Source organism: Cucurbita pepo, chromosome 7 (genome assembly GCF_057944985.1).
Source record: "Cucurbita pepo subsp. pepo isolate OVF chromosome 7, ASM5794498v1, whole genome shotgun sequence".
Lineage (NCBI taxonomy): Eukaryota > Viridiplantae > Streptophyta > Magnoliopsida > Cucurbitales > Cucurbitaceae > Cucurbita > Cucurbita pepo.
In genome coordinates, this window is record NC_141804.1 from 2,199,676 (window position 1) to 2,220,460 (window position 20,785).

Below are 20,785 nucleotides of genomic sequence, written 5' to 3' on the forward strand. Positions count from 1 at the left end.
CATTTTTTGAAAAAAGATTTTTTCAAACCATTTTTAAAATTTTTCAAAAAAACAAAAAACTTTAAAAAAGTTCAATTTAAATATATCCATTAATTATTATTATTATTTTTTTTTTTTTAAGGATCAGGTAACGTGGTCATATCACATGGGATAAATCTTGGCATGGGGTGTGAGATCACACGTCAGTTGGAGGGAGAAGCGAAACATTTATTTTAAGAATGTGAAAAAACATTTTAAAATCGTGAGGTTGACGACGATACGTAATAGGTCGAAGCGGACAATATCCACTAGCGATGATTTGGGTCATTACAAATGGTATAAGAGCCAGACACGAGGCGGTGTGTTAGGAAGGATACTGGCCCTCGAGGGGGTGCATTTTGAGATTCCTTAATAGGGGCGTGGAAACCTCTCCCGAATACACGGAGAGAAATAAAATATTTATTAATAAATGTGTGGAAACTTCTCTCTAGTAAATGCGTTTTAAAACTGTGAGACTGACAACGACAAGTAACAGATTGGAGCAGACAATATCTACTAGTTGTAGCATTTAACTGCTACATATATCCAGTATCACAATTCTCAAATGCCATCTATTTTAAATTTGAAATCACTTTACCACAATTTTATTGTTCAACTATTAAAGTGACACCTTGAAATTATTTAAATACGATCCCAAAATTTAAAATATTAAATAATAAAAATCCATATTTTATTTTAAGATTTTTAATATATGAAACTAATAATAATAATAATAACACTAAAACATATAATAAATTGGTGCAATAAAAATGTTTTATAAAACTATAGATAAATGGATAATTAGGATAGACAAAGCTAATAAACATTTATTTAGAAGTAGATTTTGTTGTAAATAAGCCATTTTAAAAGCTGAGCAATTCCCGCCAATGTTCGAAGACGACGGCGAGGCGATCAATCGCAATCGGAAGATGGAGAACGGCAGTCCAGTGCAGTGCCCGAACACGGTGACGGTTCGGAGAAACCCTCCCCGGAGAGCAAGAGCTACTCCGGCCGCCAAGGCAGTCGAATCGAATCCTCCAGCCGCCATTTCTTCATTTCCACTTCAAGAAATTCTTGCGATGGAAGTCCCTCAAAACCCTAAGGACAGTTCCTTATCGTCGTCATCGTCTGTTCAAACTCCTCTCTCTGAAAACCTAAAGGTATACCTCAGAGTTCGACCTTTGCAGCTGAAGAATTTGAAGAAATCTAGAAATGCTGATGATCAAAACTCGAGGTCTGGATATGTATGGCCGCAGAACCCTCAGAAGAAGAAAGTGACGAAGGAAAAGATCGTTAAGAAGAAGGGCAGTGATGCTTGTGTAACGATTAATGATGATCACTCAGTAACAGTCTGTCCGCCTATGACTTTGCAAGAGTCTAGGCGGAGTAAGTCTGAGGTTTATGAAGGATTTTCTCATGTGTTTCCTACGGAATCGTCTCAGGTGAATTATGAGATAGTTTTTGTTTTGATTTTGTTTATTCGTTCTCTTTCTGGATTATGTTCTTGGCAATTTGATGGCGAATTGAATCCATCATTGTTGACAGGGTGAGGTGTATGGGAAAATGGTTAGTCCTTTAGTGGAGGATTTTCTGAAGGGAAAAAGTGCGATGCTGACTGCACTCGGTCCTAGCGGCTCGGGTAAGACCCATACCATTTTTGGGAGTCCAAGAGATCCTGGTATGGTTCCTCTGGCTCTTCAACATATTTTCCGGACAGAGTCGAGTGATTCTCAATCCTCAAGGTATCTGGTGTTTGTAATACCCTTTCAGTTTTGTTGGACTATCCCATGTGTACTAAATACCTGTTCCAATATCATGCTCGGGTTCTTACTCTTATCTGTCTTTGAACTTCCGAGGCAGAAGAGAATTGTATTGTAAGAAACCGTGAGGGAAGTGATATAATTCATGCACAGAGCATGTTTGAATACTGAATGATATTGGTGTGATTTTTTGCAGATCATATTATCTATCAATCTTTGAAATATACTCAGAAAAAGGTAAAGGAGAAAAGATGTATGATCTTTCAGCTGATGGGGGCGAATTAACTATGCAGCAGTATACTATAAAGGGCCTTAAGGAGGTATCCGAGCGATATCTGTTTTATATGCAACTCTTGTTACTTTTTGTTGGTTATGCATACTGCATGCGCCTGTTGTATTATCTATTAAGAAGGTTAGTTGTGATTGTACATCAAGGAAAGTTGATGAATCCCCGTATTTTTGTGAAGGTTTTTATTTCCAATGCTGGAGAAGCTGAATCATTAGTGGCTTGTGCAATGACTAAACGTGCCACTGCAATAACGAATGCAAATAGCACATCAAGGTGCTATGACTTATCTTTTGGTTCTTTCTTGAAGAAAGCATTGTGTATGGCTGTATGCACGATATCTTATTAATTCTTTTTAATTTAGTCAATAATTGTTTAGTTGGCAAATGAAACCATATTTATGGTGGTAACGCTCGGCATTTCCGAAGACCATGAATTAAGGAGGGACTTTTTATTCTGTGAGGCTATTAGTAGCGTTTGCTAGTTTTAGATGAGGGAATTTAATGGCTTTCAAAATCCTGGCTTGTGTTTCTTCTATCAGATTTTATGGACTGCAGTTGAAATTTTAGAGCTTGTACGACAAGATTGGTTTTAAAATAGTTTTCCAATTTTGTTTTGAAATTAGTTTCCTTTTTTTGTTTCCAAACTTCTATGAGTGGATGGCTTATAAAGATTAGCGTTATCATGCAAATTGAAGTTATTCCTGACAATCTACAATTTTGAATTTCTTTGTAGAATACATGTTCAACAAAAACCACTTTTAAAAAATGTATATCCAAACATGGCCTACATGATTGTAGCTCAATGGTCAAAACAGTTACTCTTTCTTTTGAGGTCGGATATTCGAGTCCCCATCCCTACATTTGTCATTCTAAATAAGTGGTTTAAAAAAAGTTCTCAAACAAGTGTTCAGTAACTGAAACGAATTGAGACTGGAGCCATCAACACACATGCATCACTGCATTTTGTTGTAAGGAAAATTAAATGAAGCTATATGTCTACACTTTTGATTACCTCGAAAATATGTTCTTATGATTTTGTGTTTATCCTTGCAGCCGGTCACAGTGCATCATTAATATCCGCAGAGTTGTTAGCCAAGATGAAGTTGAGGATACATTGAACTGTGCCATCTTGACCATTGCTGATCTCGCTGGAGCTGAACGAGAAAAAAGAACGGGGAATCAGGTTCTATTTTCTGTTGGTTTTCTGGATTAAGGTTCTGCCTTTCATCTAGAATTTAATAATGATTGTCATATTTTCAATCAATGTTGTAATTGTAGAATTTAGTTGTCAAAATACAATAGGTTACTCTTATAAAAGAGAAAATACAATAGGTTACGAGTCTAGTCTTAGTATATGATGATTCTTGAACAAAAGAATGATAATGTGTTGTTTCAAAATGAATAAAAATGGATGATTCTTGTTAGAATGAAATATTTATGAAATAAGATGTTTCTGGCTAGAATAAAACAAAATTATTATTCATGAAATACTCGTGTTCCTCTAGCCGTCTTGTCTGTATATTAAAAAGTTGAGAAGTAGAAGAGGGTGATGATAGAACCTCAACGATCAACCTTTCCTCCTACCACCTTTCTTTTGCAGGGGACAAGATTACTTGAAGCTAACTTCATCAACAATACATCAATGGTTTTTGGCTTGTGCCTAAGAGTATGTCCTTTACTCATGTGAATCCCTGATCATGTTCTTTTGAAAAGTATTTTTTATTTTCTAAATTTAATGAGTTCAAATGCGTCCCTCTTGGGTTGGCTTGTTGCATTAAAGCGTGTCATGGAAAAGTAAAGACTTTGATGGAATGAATTCAAGCTCCATGTTGACCACCGATCTAGGATATTAACATTTTATGAGGTTCTTGATAGCTAAATGTTGTAGGGTCAAAAGAGTGAGAATAGTTAAGGTACACTAAGCTAGCTTGACACCCACGAATGTCACAAGGAAAAAAGGAAGTTCAAAGAGGATGATACTATGTGAACATATTGAGGTTATGCATTTTGAGTTTTTTAGGATGTATGAGAATTAAGGATACTTATAAGTGTTGATGCATACATCTTTTGAAGTTTGGGAATTAGGAATAACCGTGTTTATTTTGTAAGATTTGTTTGTGAAAATTATATTAGTGTGTTTGAGAGCATTCAATAATTATGTTTATTTTGTAGGATTTTTCAATGGAATGTAACAAAATCCTTTGGACTTATGATGTTTGAAATCAGTTCTTTGAGGAGATTGATTTTGGCTTGTCTAGGCAGAGGGGTTGTAGAGAGATGGTTGAGAAGTGCCTTCTCCATCGTGAGAGAGGAAAATTTTTCTGGCAAGTGGGGGTGTGGACTATCTTGTAGGAGTTTTGGAGAGAGAGATGATAGAATTTTTAGAGGGCCTGAGAGGTTGCCAGGTGATGTTTGGTCTCTAGTTATATGCTTTGTTTCTCTTTAAGCTTTGATGCCAAAACATTTTTATAATTATCTGTTACGTTTGATTTTACTTGATGAGAGGTCATTCTTTTAGTTGCCTCCCTCTTTTGTGGGTTCTCTTTTTGTATGCTCTTGTACTCTTTCATCTTTTTTCTACTAAAAGCTTGGTTCTAGATAAAAATGAAAAGAAAAGAAAAGAATCAACTGGTGGGTTATATGTTTGTGGCATGGGGTTTTGAGATCTTCACAATTTGGAAGTGCTTTTACCCCCTCTGTCTAACCCTCGGAGTTCATCCGTCATTTTTCTTCCGAACAATAGAAGATGATGCGCATTTCATTGAATGACAATTCACTGGTGTTTTCCATTCTGACTTTCTCTCTTGTTTTTTGGCCTGTTTCCTTGTTTCACTATTTTTACATTTTTTTTAACTGACAGTGTGTCACTTTTTCATTTTTAGTCATTGTTTGAACACCAAAGGAATCCAAAGAAGCCACTGCAAAAGCATTTCCACAACTCTTTGGTAATGTTCCAATTCTTAATTTTAAATTTTTGTTCTCACTTTATTGCAAAATGAAGATTGCTATTTGTCCTAATGTTTATCTTGCCAAGCATAATCGACAAAGTTTCTTTCATCTCCACACAGTTGACCAAGTACCTTCGAGATTACCTGGAAGGAAAGAAGCGAATGACCTTGGTATTCTGTTCTTATTTCAATATTTCATTTGTGGAACAGCTGTACATGCAGGATCTTAAACTGTTCATATTTGCATCTTTATTTAGATTAATAGATACTCTTAATTTTGTTGGGGATTGTTAAGGTTATTGATCCCTTGTCAAAAACTAATGTGTGTCCTTAATGAAGTGCGAGCCTCTTTATTTCTTTAACCAGTTTATCCTTTTTTTGTTACTTTTTTTTTTTTTTTGTGTGTGTGTAGATGTTAACTGTGAAAGCAGGAGAAGAAGATTATCTTGATACAACCTACCTTCTCAGACAAGCTTCACCTTATATGAAAATCAAGTTATTTAACTTTATGCTATTTATTCGAATTAAGAACTTCTTTTACATGTGATCCTGGGTTGATATCTTGTTTCTTCAGATTCAAAAATGTTGTGGAACCATCAAACATCAACAAGAGACAATTGCAAACGTTATTTACATTTGAGGAGCAGAAAAGAACAAAATATAGTGTTCCTGAAGCTTGCTCGGTAATTTCTTTATCTTTTTGGGATGCTGAGATTGTCTTATATGCGTCATTATTTCTCGATAACACTTTCTTTTGTTGGTCTTTTCCATTTTTTAGTTCTTTAGTGACCGTCGTTCAAAATGTTTGTTGTCTCCATCCTTCGACGTTCTATAATTTTAAGAGACAATGAAAAAAAATGAGAAATTTTTTAAGGTTAGAAATAAATGGGATGAATTATCAATGAGTTGGTTTTTGTTCTTTGTCATCTACCGCACATTTTCAATTTTGCAATAGCTTGTTTGGTTCATATCTTAATTATTGAATATTAATTTTAATGATCAACTATGTTTGCTTTCAGACTGAAGGAAAGGAACATCAAGAGGAAGGCCCCCTTCCTCATGAAGGTAGTTTAGTTTATAGCTTTGTATGTACTTTTATTTCCATTTTTTCTCTCTGATTTGTGTTAGTTATCTGATTTGTTTTAGAGCTGCTGGTTTGTTCATCCTATTACGTGTCTTTATTACTTTCAACTTTTTTTTCCTCAATAATATCAGAGCCTCTAGTTAAAACCGACTGTCCAGCCACGAAGCCTAGCCATTCAAAATTGGCTGAAAGAAATCATTTGATCATGCAAAACTTTGCCAAAGCCATATGGCAAGTCTTGAAGCAGTATAGAGATAAACTAAAGGTAATCATTTGCAGATATTTAACTTGCTTCTGTCTTCGTTGTTGCACTGTTTTTGAACATTTGCTTTATATGGAAAACATTAATTTGATATTAATTGAATGTAATTAAAAAAAAAAATTGTTTTGATGTTGGATAAGAGTGCAGAGAATGAAAATCAAAATCTTCGAGAAGAAATTAAGAATGAAAAAATCAGATATTTTGAGCTGGAAAAGCAATGGCAAAATTCAAGATGTAGTACTTGCTCCAACTCCAAGGAAGATTATGCTGAAGCTGCATCAATCGAAGTACTTACCAGTTTTGAGTCAAGAAGTGGTTTGGACGAGCACAGATTCAATGGTGTTCATGAGGTGTGCTTGCAGATTTTCTTTCCCTCTAGCTCTTTTAGTATATTAAATGACATGATGACCATGGCTTGTTGATCTATTTCAGCTGGCAGTGTGACAGATGCTTAATTTAAATTATGCTCAGAAAAGCTAATTGATTATGACTTTGATTCTATGCTCAGACAAATACGAACTCTTTCATCAAAGTGAAGGAATCCGATGGTTCCTCTCCCTGTGAAGACATAAATGTACGTACACTAATTTGTATCTATTTTGTTCTCTCTTTTGCAATTTCAGATTCGACCATAGTTACTCATTGGATCTTAACTTCATCAAACCTAAAATGAAGATTTTATTTTTCTTTTGTTGTCTACCCTTGCAAATTAGTTCTTGAAATTCACAAATTAAGATTTTGGGATCGCTGTACATTTTCAATAATTGCTGGCAAGTATGATTTTGATTGAAATTAACTATTACACGAAGTAAATTAGTGTTTGTTAAATTTTAAATTTAAACCTTAAAAAAGTGTTACAATGTTTGGAAAATAAATACTAAATTGTTGTGGTTTAGATATAATGACCAACGTAGGTATATTATCTGAATTATTCTTATATTGATATTTAATACTAATTTATTATAAGATAATTGTTTACAGATTTTTATAATTTAAATTCCAAGTGGTTTTGTTTAATCTAAATTATTTGATAAAAGTTTAGGGAGAACGATTGCGATAAAAATTTCCATCCACCAAAAATTTTTCATTTTAGGGAGAAGGACAGAATTGAAAATTTTAAAACTTTGTTAGAGAAAATGACTGTTAGGTACATGAATTTGGGCATATGAGTAAATTGAAAAGTGATTTTAGACAAATTAAAAAAAAAAATCAATTTTACCAGACATCCCTGATAGTTAAAATTCTCTCATAATTGCTTTTGACCCCTCCAACAACAATTCCAAACAGACCTTCAGTCTTTTGACTTCTCTAATTTTGGCAAAGTTGAGTTGAGTAATATTATAGACCATGTGACATTTAGGGAGTACAACGTCTTCAATATGTGAATCTAAGGCTTAAGGAATCCATGACTATTTGGTTGGTGTTGGGGGCCTTTACCCTTGCACTCCTAAGATTTCTTAGTGTAGTTGTCATCACAGGATATCGATTTTATCTCAAGTCCGGCAGCTTCTTTGAATTCAAATGGGCAATGGGTTAAACTTGTTGATCATTGATTGTATGATTCTACTGGACTGGATGTGTGTATGAACTGTATTTCATTAATGGTTGATGTTACATTATGTGGAAAGATTTCTGCTCAAATCATTTGGTGAGAAACTTGAAACCCACGAGGTGCTTCATGCTTGATATTCACAATTGCATTATATGGAAAATTTTCTTTTTCTTTTTCATGTTATCCAGAATTTCTCCGAACCTGGTGAAGTTGAAGAGGCATATATAAACTGTGTAGACGAGACCACTCCTAGGAATGGATGCAACACGGTGAAAAAATTTATGTACGAGGAGGCTGATGATTGTTGCCTAACAAAAAACTCAACTGGTAATATAGTTTTGCATGTTATTTTTAGCACGTACATGTTTAGAATGACTTTCCAAGTACCGCTTCAAAAACTCTTTTTTATGTTCTTTGAAAAGTCAGTTCAAATAGGTTCTAGTCTCTAACAGACACGTTTTAGATAGTTGAACTATGAATATTGCTAAAATGTGGGTAGCTAAAACTTTTAGTTTTGGGCATTATTTTTGTATGTGTATAGTGATTGGACATTGGAAACCGTTAATGTTACTGTCTCTATTTTCTCCTTTTTAGTTCCAACTGATAGACTTGTTATTTGGGATTCAGCCTTTGGCACCCTGCAGTCACGTATCTTGGTGAAGCATGACAGTTGTTCATCAGTAGAGCTGGACAAGTTCAGTGAGCAAGATGAGGTTAAATTTCTTTTATGTCTATTGCGTTGAATTACTGTGTTTCGTGTTCATGTATTAGACTGTACAATATGTTAGGTGGTTCGGTATTCCCAATTTCTCACCAACTTGGTGAACTTCACTGCTGGAGGATGAAAAACGGAAAATTATGACCTTGAATTAGGTGTATTGTTAATATTTTGCAATATGACTACATTTTTAGTGAGCTTAAACTTATGTTGATTTGTGCACAAATTTTTATATGCCCTGTATCGCGTGTAAACTAAAATTAGATAAACTTATTATCAACCAAAAAGAATGAAACCCTCATGAGTTGACCTAGTAGTCATAAGAGCTTTGAAAAAGTAAGTGAAGATGGGTTCATTACAAGAATTTCAGCTTTTTTCGGACACTAAATACCGTCGGGAGAGGCGAACATCGCTTTGGGGTAGTTTCTCCTGGTGCCAAAAATAGTGTTGAGAATATTGTCAGCAAGTCGTTGTGTTAACCAAGTATAGTAGGGTTAGACGGATGTCCGGTGAGATTAATCGAGATATACTCAAGCAGACCTAAGGAATCACTCATTAAAAAAAAAAAAAAGAGAGAGAGAGAGAATGCTTTAGAGAAATAGGCAAAACACAAATATGTTTGAATGAGTTTGTCAAATTTTAAGGAGCCTCACGAGTGGATATCAGTGTGGTCACTTTATATTTACTATTTGTTCTTCTTTAGGTGGCCATGAGCCTTACTTGCAAATTAGTTCATATTAACCCTACCTGCCTTTCAGTGACTTACCTTGTGTGTCTTGCAGAATATGAATGTCGTCAGGCACTTGTTATATGAGTACAGTTTGAAGTAATAATTGACAGGCAAATGAAGTTGGAAAATTTCAACTGCTTCTATTATTCATTTTTAACTACTATTATTCATTTTTAACTACTTAGTTCATTCTTATCTTATTTACATAGGTCATAATCAGTAATTACTTAGGATTGTTAACCGTATGGATAAGCATGTATCAAGTTTAGAGAAGTTTGTGGTTTGTAAAAAATGGTTTGAAGTATTTATATAATCTTTGATTTTGCTTTTGTTTTTTTCTCTAAAAACATTTGTGACAATGATATATGTTTTCTTCCGTTTTAATTACTGGATGCTTTAGGAATCTACCTCAGCCGAATCCCCTTCACAAGAAATCTCGTTTATTCACTGCGATGCTCATGAGTGTGAAACTCAAACTGTACTTGATACTCCATTATACCAACCAACTTCGGAGAAGTCTGAAAGGTCAGTTGCTGTGTTTTCTTGACACACTGGTGAAATGCTAAGTTCTTTTATTCAAGTTGAACGATGACAACATATTACATAGAAACTTTTTTCATACTTGTTTTCTTCGGGAATTTTTTGACTTCTTTTATCCAGTTCTGTAACTTATATATCTGAACCTTGCTTCATATATATTGCACAGGGATATAAGTGCTTTGAATGAAGACAAGGAATTCTTAGCGGTATCTTTCTGTTAGATCTCTTTGACAGCATTTTAAGAAGTATCTATACCTTCAATGTGGCTACTAAATATGGTTATTAGACTTGATCCATGTGGCTACTAATTAAATGGACAGTGTTGATCAGAAGTTGAATTCAAAGTTTTTCTCGTCCTGAACTTTATATAATAGTTTTCGTTGATACCAATTTTATTTTTCATTTTAGAAACTTTCGGATTCTCGACATCTACCTCCCACCGAGGATTTTGCATCTTCTCAAGAACAAAAGCACAATATTGATGTGCATTGCAGTGAGCTTAGAGCTGACATCTCAAGCAAACTAGAGAAACCAAAAAGGTTAGGGTAGTAGGTGCATCTGGTGTCTAATATTTTTTTTACCGCTGATCTGTCAACTTAATCTTTCATTTGGCTTTAACATTCGTTTCACTTGTTCACTTGATGTAGTTGCATCTTTTCTCTGCTATCTCTTATCATCATTTTTCTGATATTTCAGGAGACTTTTGCCTGCGTCATCCACATTACTAAGGGATTTCAGCAATATGCATGTCGAGGATGATATTGAGGTGTCAAAGGTCTGTCCTGGTCTGTGTGTGTATACTTGCATGCTTACCGAGTATTTATTATTATTTAGGGGGTTATTGATCAGTAATTAATGAAGATCTTTGATCTTACCATGTTAACGAACAAATTTTGACTTTAATTGATGGGAATTAACACGCTACTACGTTTTGGGTCCTGCTATCATTCAATCTTAGTGATAGAAAATACAGAGTGGAAAATTCTTATATATTTCTGCAACCATTTTCTAGTTTCTTGTATTGTTTGGTTAATGGAATCCTAAGCTAGTCACGTTTCTTTTTGCTTATGAGCAGGCAAACAGAAATGGGAAAAAATCAGCTAAGGGTGAAAAAATTAGAACACAGGGTAACATCTCCCTCATGCGCATGCTGAAGGGAAATCACCTATTCTAGTAAGTCCACTTCCATTGAAATTAAACATTGTATAGTTTGTTCGAAGTAGAAAATTGCATCTGAACTCCTTGCTTTGTGTATCCATTTACGGTTTCTTGGCTTGGGGTTGTAGTTCTTTTGCTCCCTTATTTCCTTACCAACTCTTGTGTGCTTTCATTGTTGTACATCTGGTGCCTAGTCTGGCTACTTTTCAATTTCAATTTCTTTTTAATTTCTTCTTTTGTCGGTTATTCTTTAATTTCTGGCTCAACATTATATTAAATTCCACAAGAAAAAGAATCACTTGAGCTAAGTTGGTGTTATGGTATGAATGCATTCTTACAAGTTGGTTATGGTGTGAACACATCTTATGAAAAGATGCAGTGTTTATTTCAAAATAACTTTTTAGGTTACGTTTTCTTGATGAAAATGAAATTAATTAAGCCAACTAAAGGTCTAAAGCTACCACTAAAGGTAGGGTAGGGGGATCTATATTAAAATTAGCCCTCAAGCAAACAGTGTTTGCATTTCTCAAACTAAGACATAATATATCAAATTATGATGTATAGCGTCTAATATCTTGGCTACTTAAGCTAACATCCGAGAGGTTTGGAGAGGCTAGATCATCGAATCAGATTCGAAGTAGAAAACAATTCATCCATCTCAAATGACATCCTCTTTTGATCAAATTCTTGTGTAGTTTAGTATTTCATGCATTGCTTGGCTAGAGCTTTGGAAACTGCAAGAGTTTGATGAAGGTTGATTCTTTCTTCTTTGTATCAAACCCTTGCAACCATATTTAACTTGTCGGCAATGTCTATGGAAAGACCTACCTTAGAACAATCACCTCTAAAATGTGTCTTAACATGTTTAAGACGGCTACAAAGTAATTGCACATGACCTAGTGCCATTATGGAATATGTTGTGCGCTATAATGTAACGGCCCAGGCCCAAGCTCACTGCTAGCAGATATTGTCCTCTTTGGGTTTTCCCTCAAGGTTTTTAAAACTTGTTTACTAGGGGAAAGTTTCCACACCCTTATAAAGAATGATTAGACTCCTCCCCTACGATGTGGGAACTACTCTCTCCCAAAGAGCCTTCCTTCTATTCCTTCATGTGACAAGTAGCTTTGACCCTCATAATGCACCTCCCTTCGGGGCCCAGCATCCTCGTTGGCACTCGTTCCCCCTTTTCCAATTGATGTGGGAAACCTCTCCCTTCAGTCGCGTTTTAAAAATCTTGAGGAGAAACCCATAAGGAAAAATCCAAAGAGGACAATATTTGCTAGCGGTGGGTTGGGCTAGTAGATATAATATCTTTCCCTCCAAATATATCTGGTTAGAGCCACAAGCCTACTAAAGCCTTTGGAAAATTTTGTTTGATCATAGTGATTGATTGTTTTAGCATAGCCTTAGAATTGAAGATACCATGTTAAAGAGGTTTGTTGTTTAATAATTGATTCTTCTGAGAAACAAGAGAGTTGTTATTTAAATGTGGTTATATAATTCATCAATTGGTTGGTGGTTTAGATTAGAGTGACTTTCTATCAAACTCCAGAAGTTCATCCAACTCAACAAGTTGGGAATGGATGGCTGGTTAGGTGTTAGCTCAAGAACTAATGCCAAGCCAAGCCCACGCTCACTTTCTCCCAGCTTACTACTACCCCACGTCAGGAGTCCATTTGCCGGAAGGTATGGTTCTCCTGAACTCCAAATTTGAGAGTTTTAATATTTAGATTCTTAAAACTGAATCGAATTAGTTAGAATCGATCGAATGGTTGTGATTTGATTGGTTTTGATTGATTTTTGTCCATTTTAATGGATTCTCTTGAGGCCACGATTCTATGTTTGAATTACAAATAAAACTAAAGAGGTAATAGACGTAGTTTTTAGTGTCATGTCAATTTATATTCGTGATTGAGTGAAAAAAACTGTAATTGAATTATTTTTGTCCCATTCTTAATATTTCGTTTTTAAAAATTAAGCTTATAAATACTTTTTTCATTTGTGAATTTCTTTGTCTTGTTATTTACTGTTTATGAATATTTTCGAAATCCAAATCATGATTTGAAACCATAAAATTATCGCGAGAGGATTTTATCATCACATTTTGTATTTCTATGCTTTGGAGGAATGTAGCAATGTTTTGATGCTCTATCATTTAGATTATTAAAATTGATTTATAAACGTCTTAAACTTTCTTCACGTTCGAATCTTTGCTTCACAATAAGTTACTCGAGCTCATAGATATCATTGGTCTAGTACCTTTATGATCCTCAGATGCATTTACAAGAGATAGAAAATGCCTTTTGTAAGTCTTAATCATGCAATGAACTCTTAAATTATCCTTTTTGAAGATAACTCAGTCATAGCAGTGGGCCCATTTTAATCTTCATCGTAAAGAACAGCGATGACTGAATCATAAAAAATGAGAAGGGAAAAAAACCCATAATTTTCTTTTCTTGTTGATGCCTAAAATCATCAAAACTACAAAGCTTGAGAGTCCAGCAAAGTTGTCTCTTTACAGCAGGTGCTCCAACACCGCCCTCCGCGATCGCTACCACCGTTATCGGTCAATCTCTCTCCTATAACAGCCTAAATTCAATGCTAGCCGATATTGTCATCTCTAGATTTTCTTTTGGATTTTTCTTTTCGAGTTTCCTCTCAAAAGTGTTTTTAAAACGTCTCTATTAGGGAGATGTTCTTCCACCCTTATAAAGTATGTTTCGTTTCTCTCTCTAATCGATATTAGATTTCACAATCTACCCCCTTCGACGCCTAGTGTCCTTATTGGTACTCATTTCCACTATTAAAATATGTTCTGTTATTCTTCTTATTTGATGTGGGATTTCACAATTCACCCTCTTTCAGGGCCTAACGTCGTTACTGTTACTTGTTTTCCACTCCAATCGACATGAGATCTCACATCTCCGTCCACCAATCACATCATTCGGATTCAAAGTCAAGCAACCACTTTGTAATTTTCAGATCAAAAGGCTGTTATTCCTTTCTAATTAACACATCAATTTCCTCTCTTTTTTTTCCAATGAAATATATAATCAGAGAATCAGTACTTAACAAGTGGCTTGAAAACATGGGTTTCCTGTTTATAAAAAAAAGAACACAACAAAAAGTTCCTAAGAATTAAGGTTCTTTCCCGACAATTTCTTTAATATATATTACATATTACAACAAAAAAATCAAGAAATTGTGAATGGAGAAAACATTTCCCTCTAAGAATTTAAGAACTAAATTTGGATAAACTCAGCAAAATTAAACAAATCTAATGAAAACGAGAAATAGAAACAACGTTGAATTCAAAGTTGAAGACATAAAAACCATTGTTTTTGATGATCCTCCGCCGGTGATGAAGTCCGGCCGCCATGAACCGTTGAATACCGATGGCCCTTCTCTGCTCGATGTGTCTCTTTCTGATTTTTGGCTAAAAGAACAAAATAATAATAATAATAATAATAAATAAATAAATAAATGAATTCTAAAATAAAATTTGTAATATTGGCTTAATTTTTAATAAATATGTAAAGAAATTCAAATAACATAATAAAAAATTATTAATTTTAATTTTCAAAACAAAAAATTAAAATTTTATTTATGAGAATTTATTCAAAAAGGCTTGTACAATGTGATTGATGATTTAATTAATAATTCGTCGAGCGATTTTTAAATTTAAATTGTGTCACGTTCATCACTCGTGTAGGATTGTTATCATGTTAGTGTGACGGTTTTCTCGAATAATTTCTGGGGAGCTCGAGTTTTTAGAGAAAGATAATGGGGTTTACCTTGATGAAGGGCAGAATGTAATGGTGTAATCAGCACCACTGCAAGTAAAAGTGCTTGTTGCATCATCAAAGGCATAGCTATATGCTTTGGGGCAAGCTGATTTGTAAATTTCCGAGTACACCGACGGCTTACAGGCGGCGGGTGAATTAAACGCGCCGCTACAGCAATACTCCGGTTTCCCAAACGCCTCACACGCACTCCTGCACGCCTTCCCATCGCCGGCACGCAGCTCCACAGGGCAACGCTGGTTCAAATCCGCCGCACACCCAGTCAACTGACACTCGCCGTTACCGCCGGTGGCCTCAATAACCATCGGAATGTTGTAGCCGTCGACCAAGCTGACGTCATAAAAGTCCTGCGCACTGGCACTGGCGCCGATTGTGAACTCAGCCAGAGTAGCCGGCGGCGTTGCTCCGGCGCCATTGCATTCCATTTGATTTGATCCACAGTCAGCAGTCTGGCAGCTGCCCTGACTAGTGGCTGGGTCGAACAAACAGCCGGTCCGACCCCAGAATCTGCCGGACCACCCTGGAAGCGCGTGGAGTGAACGCGCCGCCCCCGAAGAAAGCTCGAATCCAGTAGATTCCAATTGGGTATTGCCGAGAATTCCCGGCCAAACAGTGTAATCGCATCTGTTTATAAGTGTAAATCGAGCTCCAGAAACACCTTTGAAGAAAAACCCACAAAAAATTAATAATAAAGATCATGAAATTGATCATAAGAACAAGAAAATTCAGGCATTTACCTGTAAAAAAGATGATCAAAAGCAGAGAGAGAAACAAAAGAGAAGGAGAAAGAATATGGGTTTGAATAAATCCCATTGAGAAAGAACAACAGGATCGTCAATGGAAGAATCTCTGTATTTCTGTATATAACAGAGGAATTTGAACAGAGGAGAAGCTTTTTTTTTTTTTTTTTTTTTTTTTTTAATTTAATTAAGATTTTCCTAAAGTAATTTTTTTTATTCCTTTGAAAATGTTCTTTTTTTTTCCATTTTTGGATGTGATAAATTTTAATGAAATATTAAAAGATTTTGTTGGTTGGGAATGGAATTTATGATTAAGATTTTTAAGGATAGTTTTAATATAAAAACAATTTTTTGTGAGTTTTGTTTTTGGTAATTTCATATTTTTTTTTTTTAAAAATATACTCGTTTTATATCGTTCAGTTAATAATCGATAGGATTCCGAGCTCTTGTGAATTCTTTATCTTTTTCTCTTCATGTACGTCGGTTGTTTGCATGTCATGGATAAACGAACATGAACAAGTTGAAGAAAAGTACGAGAGAGAGTTGATACTCAATTCATACATTTTCAACTCTTTCGTGTTTATATACTGCAGAGTTATGCTCGAGTCATCTCAAATTTAAATTATATCATAAGCAAAAAGATATATAAATGTGATTAAAATGTATCTCTACCTTTTATTCCTATTTTTAAATTAGTTTTAAAAAAATATTTAGCTCAAAATTTTAAAGAAAATATTGATTTTTAGGATAGTTAAAAAAATTCATCCATAAGATGAACTCTAACCGCTATAAAAATAACTTGGGATTAAAGATGTTCAATTAATCTACAGGTTCAAGTTCCTTGCAAAATCTCGGTTTAAATGGAGAATCAGAAAGGGCGTGGAAAGATAATTTTTTGTATTAGCAAAACTGGGTCAGAGATTATATTTTCCGTCCCTGTTTCCACCACTTGCCTCGCCAAATTCGACTTTTACACGTAAATATTTATTTATTTATTTCATGAAATTATTGTGAATTTCGTATGTAATTTCTTCATTGATGAACCAAACTTAGAATTATATCTTATTTTAAAGCAATTTTAGAAATAATAAATTTTAATATTTTAAAAAATAAGGAAATGTATTGAGTGACGATTTAATTTTGGATAGCAAAAACACGGGACGATGAGACGCAGAGATGGAATTCATACGTCAACTACATTCCTTTTTTTTTCTCGACATCTCCTATTGCGTCCACGTGTCTTTTTCGTTTTTTATTTTTTTTTTTAATGGGTTTTTGGGGAATTCGCCATTTTTAATTTAATTAATTTAACTAAATTATATATATAGATATATTTACAAACTCCACTCTAATTTTAATTATCGTATATATTTTTAATAAATTTGCAAAACTGTCTTATTTCCAAAAACAGTTTTAAAAAAAAAAGAATAATATAATATTTTAGCATAGAAAATAAAATAAAATAATATTTTAAGATATTATTTTGCCTTTCCTTTTTCTTTTTTTATTAGATTGGTCCTTTCCAATTTCATAGGGCCTATATTTCTGCTTGGTGGGATCAATTTCTTTTTATAATTAAAATTGAAATTAATTATTTATGGAGATATAAACAACACCATATATATTTTATTTTCCTTGTTTGTTATTTATATTCATTATGGAAATATGAAATAAAATTATTTTACTGATTTTTTCTTAATCTCAAACTTTAAATTAAGAAAATAAAATAATCACTTTAAAATAATAAATAAAATATTCAAAATTATAGTTTCAAATAAAACATTTTTTTTTTTTAATATTTTACCTTTTAATTAAATAAATATATTTAAATAGTTGAATAATATATTTTAAAGTTGTAACATTAGAAAAGTAATTTTTTATTTATTGTTTTGAGAAACAAAAAAATCAGAAGCCCACAAATGGTCCAAAGGCCCAACAAAGCCCAACCCAAAGGAATATTGGGTTGGTGTGGTCTTAGTGGGCCTATCCAGTCTTCTCTTTTGAAATTGGGCCTTAGTTGGGCCGTGCATTTAAGGGACTAAATATTTACAAATTTTAAAATTATAAAAACTAAATTATTATGAATTAAAGTTCAAAAAAAAAAATTAAAAATTGGACATTTAATGTTCGATGTGAATTCTTACCTAACATTTTATTATATCCATATCACAATTACGTCTAAAAATGAATCCTCATTTCTTTTTCAATCCCTCCAAAAAAGTCTAATTAAAAATCAACCCCTAAGCTTTAGCTAAATCCGATTTGTTGCCCTATCTGGTTCTCTCCCCGTCTTTTTCATTTCCTCGCCGATTGGTCACGGTTTCATCGGCCTTTAAGTGGAGTCCGGTGGGCTTTTAACGTCACATGTCAATTCCTCGTGGGCCCACAATAAGGCCCACTTAACAATCACGCCTGAACCCGAATAGATGTGCGTTATGGTCTTGGTCTATCCTCGTTAGAAGTACAATTGCCATAACCACCAAATCGCCACCGTACCAACCGCTGATATTCCGGCGATACGCGGCGGCGCTGCGTCGGTTTGGATCAGGGATGCGGCTTCGTACACCATACCAACATCGCCGCTGGAAGATGGGTTCGCCGTCGCCGATGAGTTCTGTGCCTCGGATGACTTTTGGCTGCATTTCCAAAATTTATATATATATATTAAAATTAATTTCATCGGCCTAAAAATATTATTGGGTTAAATTGGAAACGGTAAATTCAAGCAACAAATAACGTTAAATGACATTAATGGCCTTTTTTGACTAATTTATTTTAAACAGAGTTCCAATTTTGCCCTCCTTGTCGGCCACCACTAATGGCGGTTGACCACCCAAAATTGGCGAAAATCCCCTTCTCGTCCAATCAAATTTCCGATTATACCCTTTTTATATAGGCCGTGGCAGCGAGCCACCGGAGATATAACCGTATAGGTGGACGGAAATATCCTTTCAACGAGGAGGGGCTTTCGGTAAATTTACCTGGTGTTTGGCGATGGACAGAAGGTGATGACATAATCGGCACTGGCGCATGTGAAGGTACTCGTCTTGTCATCGTACGCGTAGCTATAAGCGCGTGGGCACGCTTTCTTGAAGATCTGAGAGTACATCGACGGCTGACAAGTATCCGGTGTTTGGTACGCGCCTGTACAACAATACTGCGGTTGGTTGAAGGCACCACACGCGCTTTTACACGCGACACTCTCTCTTCTGTCGGAGCCCATCACGCGCAGCTCCGAAGGACACGCATCGTTTAGATCCACAACGCAGCCGGTGCTAGTGCAATTGTCACCGGAGCCGCCTTGTGGCACTACCATCATCGGAAGATTGTAACCGTCGACCAGACTGACGTCGAAGAAATCAAGGCCACCAGAGCCGTCGAGTGTAAATTCCGCCAGAGTCGCCGGAGGCGTCGCTCCATTTCCGGTGCACTCAAGTTTGTCGGAGCCACAATCGCCAGTACCGCAGGTGAATTTCCCGGTGGAATCTTCAGAACAGAGTGTTCGGCCCCAGAACCGCCCGCCCCAAGACATCGGCGCAGGCAGCGTCTTGGATTCTCCAGACTCGAGAGAGAAACCAGTGGTGGAAAGCGGCGGAACGCCACCGTTCGACAGAATGCCCGGCCAGACTGTGAATCCACATTTGTTCACAAAAGTAAAGCTCGTCGGAAACCCGCCTGAAAATCCAAAAAACAGAGCACAACAAATCAACAACGCAACAGAACAAAAAACACCCAAATCCAGAATCAACGATCAATCAGAATTAACAAATCATCATAACACACCTGGTAGCAAAAGCATCAGAATCGAAACACCCAACAGGAATGAAATTCGGGCCTCCATTGGAGGCGAACCCAGAAATCTTAAAATAAAGTAAAAACAGAGGCCGGCAGAGCAGATCGGACGGGATCAAAGCTCTGAAGATGCTCCGGCGAAGGGGAGAAATTGCAGAGCAAGAATGGAGGAATGGAGAGGGAAGGGTATTTATAGAAGAGGAAGAGGAGAGAGAGAATGGGAATGGGCAACGGCTAGAAGTGTTGGAGAGTGGTGGGGCAGAGGAAGGATATTCTTTTTTGTTATGGCGGTTAAAGGAGATATCGGGAAGCGTGAAGACGGAGCTTGTCAGAACACAAGTGGAGAAGCAGAAGAGAGAGAAAGAAGAGAGAGAGAACCGCCATTGTTGAGTTGAGAAGAGAGAGTTTAACCGACTCACTCTCAATTTAATTGGACACAAATCATGTTCATTTCAAGTAATTTTTTAATAAATAATTTCTATTTTTTATAATTTTTATTAAAAAATATAAAATATAAAATATTTTAATAAATCTAATATTATTTCCACTCAAATTTCAATATTATGATATAATTTTGTACATTTAAAAAAAATTAAAATTATTTATTAAGTAAAAAAAAATATCTTCCTATGTATAAAAAAATGACGTGGGACGATATTCGGGTAGGTGGGATGAGAAATGGAATTATTGTCTTCTCCGACGAGTAAAAATCTCATCTCACTCTCTTTCCTATTTCTCGTCTCGTTTAGGGAGAGTTTTTGGCCTCGTGGGTTAAATTAATCTCTCACGAGAACTAAAACACATGCAACTGTTGTCACAATATATTCTGTTCAACTCAGTTGATTGGTAGAATATTAGATTAGAGGAGGTACGGTGGTTTTATTTTTATTTTTTGTAATTGTATGGATTTAGTAAATTATAAAAAGGAAAATGAAATAAATTAATTAAAAATAAATAAAACTCATAAAAATATATAAGAGAAAATAAAACAAAAGGAACTATTTATGATATTTTGTATACATGAATGAATATATACTATTTTGCAATTTTTCTATATAATAAAAAAAAAAGATATTATTTGAATATATTAATAAAAATATAGAATAGGAAATATTGGTAATTATTGAGGTCAGATATTTGTAGTTGCCCATCACGAATCAGAATTTCTTTTCTTATTTTGATATTTATGTTTATTTTGTTTTCATTTTTTTTTTTAATTATGTGAGAATAATTATTGAAAAAATCAATTATTGTGAAAATATTGTTATTAGAAAAATTATTGGAGAAATTGTCTGCAAAATATGATTTTTGTAGTTATTAAATTTAAATTTTAGAAAATAGTCATTTAACTTTTTAATTGCAAATTAAAAATCACTATATTTAATTAGCACC

General features: G+C 34.8%; 3 protein-coding genes across 7 annotated transcripts; 1 reads left to right on the forward strand and 2 right to left on the reverse strand.

Annotated features, from left to right (window-relative positions):
* The first annotated feature begins 861 nt into the window (after window positions 1-861).
* LOC111798769 (ATP binding microtubule motor family protein) lies at window positions 862-12,860 on the forward strand. Of its 4 annotated transcripts, none has more exons than XM_087125293.1 (22): window positions 862-1,460; window positions 1,564-1,760; window positions 1,975-2,098; window positions 2,246-2,340; window positions 3,120-3,249; window positions 3,667-3,732; window positions 4,949-5,011; window positions 5,135-5,185; window positions 5,427-5,509; window positions 5,589-5,697; window positions 6,034-6,079; window positions 6,230-6,363; window positions 6,501-6,710; window positions 6,869-6,934; window positions 8,101-8,239; window positions 8,507-8,625; window positions 9,761-9,885; window positions 10,067-10,106; window positions 10,309-10,439; window positions 10,597-10,675; window positions 10,976-11,073; window positions 12,583-12,860. In XM_087125293.1, coding segments are annotated over exons 1-22 (2,661 nt in total). In that variant the 5' UTR covers window positions 862-905; the 3' UTR covers window positions 12,584-12,860. The 4 variants fall into 4 exon arrangements, with proteins under 4 accessions (XP_086981419.1, XP_086981420.1, XP_086981418.1 ...); XM_087125294.1 differs by having other exon boundaries at window positions 12,611-12,860; XM_087125292.1 differs by lacking the exon at window positions 12,583-12,860 and having other exon boundaries at window positions 10,976-11,292.
* A 1,285-nt stretch (window positions 12,861-14,145) lies between these two features.
* On the reverse strand, window positions 14,146-15,688 carry LOC111798342 (thaumatin-like protein 1). 2 transcript variants are annotated; one of them, XM_087125296.1, is made up of 3 exons: window positions 15,599-15,688; window positions 14,853-15,507; window positions 14,146-14,494 (listed from the first exon to the last, which is right to left on the reverse strand). In XM_087125296.1, the coding sequence occupies exons 1-3, from the start codon at window positions 15,672-15,674 to the stop codon at window positions 14,326-14,328; spliced, it is 900 nt and encodes a 299-aa protein (XP_086981422.1). In that variant the 5' UTR covers window positions 15,675-15,688; the 3' UTR covers window positions 14,146-14,325. The 2 variants fall into 2 exon arrangements, with proteins under 2 accessions (XP_086981422.1, XP_086981423.1); XM_087125297.1 differs by lacking the exon at window positions 14,146-14,494 and having other exon boundaries at window positions 14,849-15,507.
* A 2,039-nt stretch (window positions 15,689-17,727) lies between these two features.
* On the reverse strand, window positions 17,728-19,738 carry LOC111799034 (thaumatin-like protein 1b). The gene is made up of 3 exons (XM_023682419.2): window positions 19,385-19,738; window positions 18,583-19,276; window positions 17,728-18,237 (listed from the first exon to the last, which is right to left on the reverse strand). Exons 1-3 carry the CDS (start codon window positions 19,440-19,442, stop codon window positions 18,057-18,059), a joined length of 933 nt encoding a protein of 310 aa, XP_023538187.2. The 5' UTR covers window positions 19,443-19,738; the 3' UTR covers window positions 17,728-18,056.
* Between the last annotated feature and the right edge of the window lie 1,047 nt (window positions 19,739-20,785).

What these genes read in the sequence shown, in the direction of transcription:
- LOC111798769 (XM_087125293.1), top strand. Translation starts at nt 906, where the DNA reads ATGTTCGAAGACGACGGCGAGGCGATCAATCGCAATCGGAAGATGGAG. An exon ending in TTTTTGGCTTGTGCCTAAGA is followed by an intron (nt 3,733 to 4,948) that starts GTATGTCCTTTA and finishes TTTCATTTTTAG; the next exon opens with TCATTGTTTGAACACCAAAG. An exon ending in AAGACAAGGAATTCTTAGCG is followed by an intron (nt 10,107 to 10,308) that starts GTATCTTTCTGT and finishes TTTTCATTTTAG; the next exon opens with AAACTTTCGGATTCTCGACA.
- LOC111798342 (XM_087125296.1), bottom strand. Translation starts at nt 15,674, where the DNA reads ATGGGATTTATTCAAACCCATATTCTTTCTCCTTCTCTTTTGTTTCTC. An exon ending in TTTGATCATCTTTTTTACAG is followed by an intron (nt 15,508 to 15,598) that starts GTAAATGCCTGA and finishes GTGTTTCTGGAG; the next exon opens with CTCGATTTACACTTATAAAC. An exon ending in ACATTCTGCCCTTCATCAAG is followed by an intron (nt 14,495 to 14,852) that starts GTAAACCCCATT and finishes TTGTTCTTTTAG; the next exon opens with CCAAAAATCAGAAAGAGACA.
- LOC111799034 (XM_023682419.2), bottom strand. Translation starts at nt 19,442, where the DNA reads ATGGAGGCCCGAATTTCATTCCTGTTGGGTGTTTCGATTCTGATGCTT. An exon ending in TCTGATGCTTTTGCTACCAG is followed by an intron (nt 19,277 to 19,384) that starts GTGTGTTATGAT and finishes TTGGATTTTCAG; the next exon opens with GCGGGTTTCCGACGAGCTTT. An exon ending in TGTCCATCGCCAAACACCAG is followed by an intron (nt 18,238 to 18,582) that starts GTAAATTTACCG and finishes TTGGAAATGCAG; the next exon opens with CCAAAAGTCATCCGAGGCAC.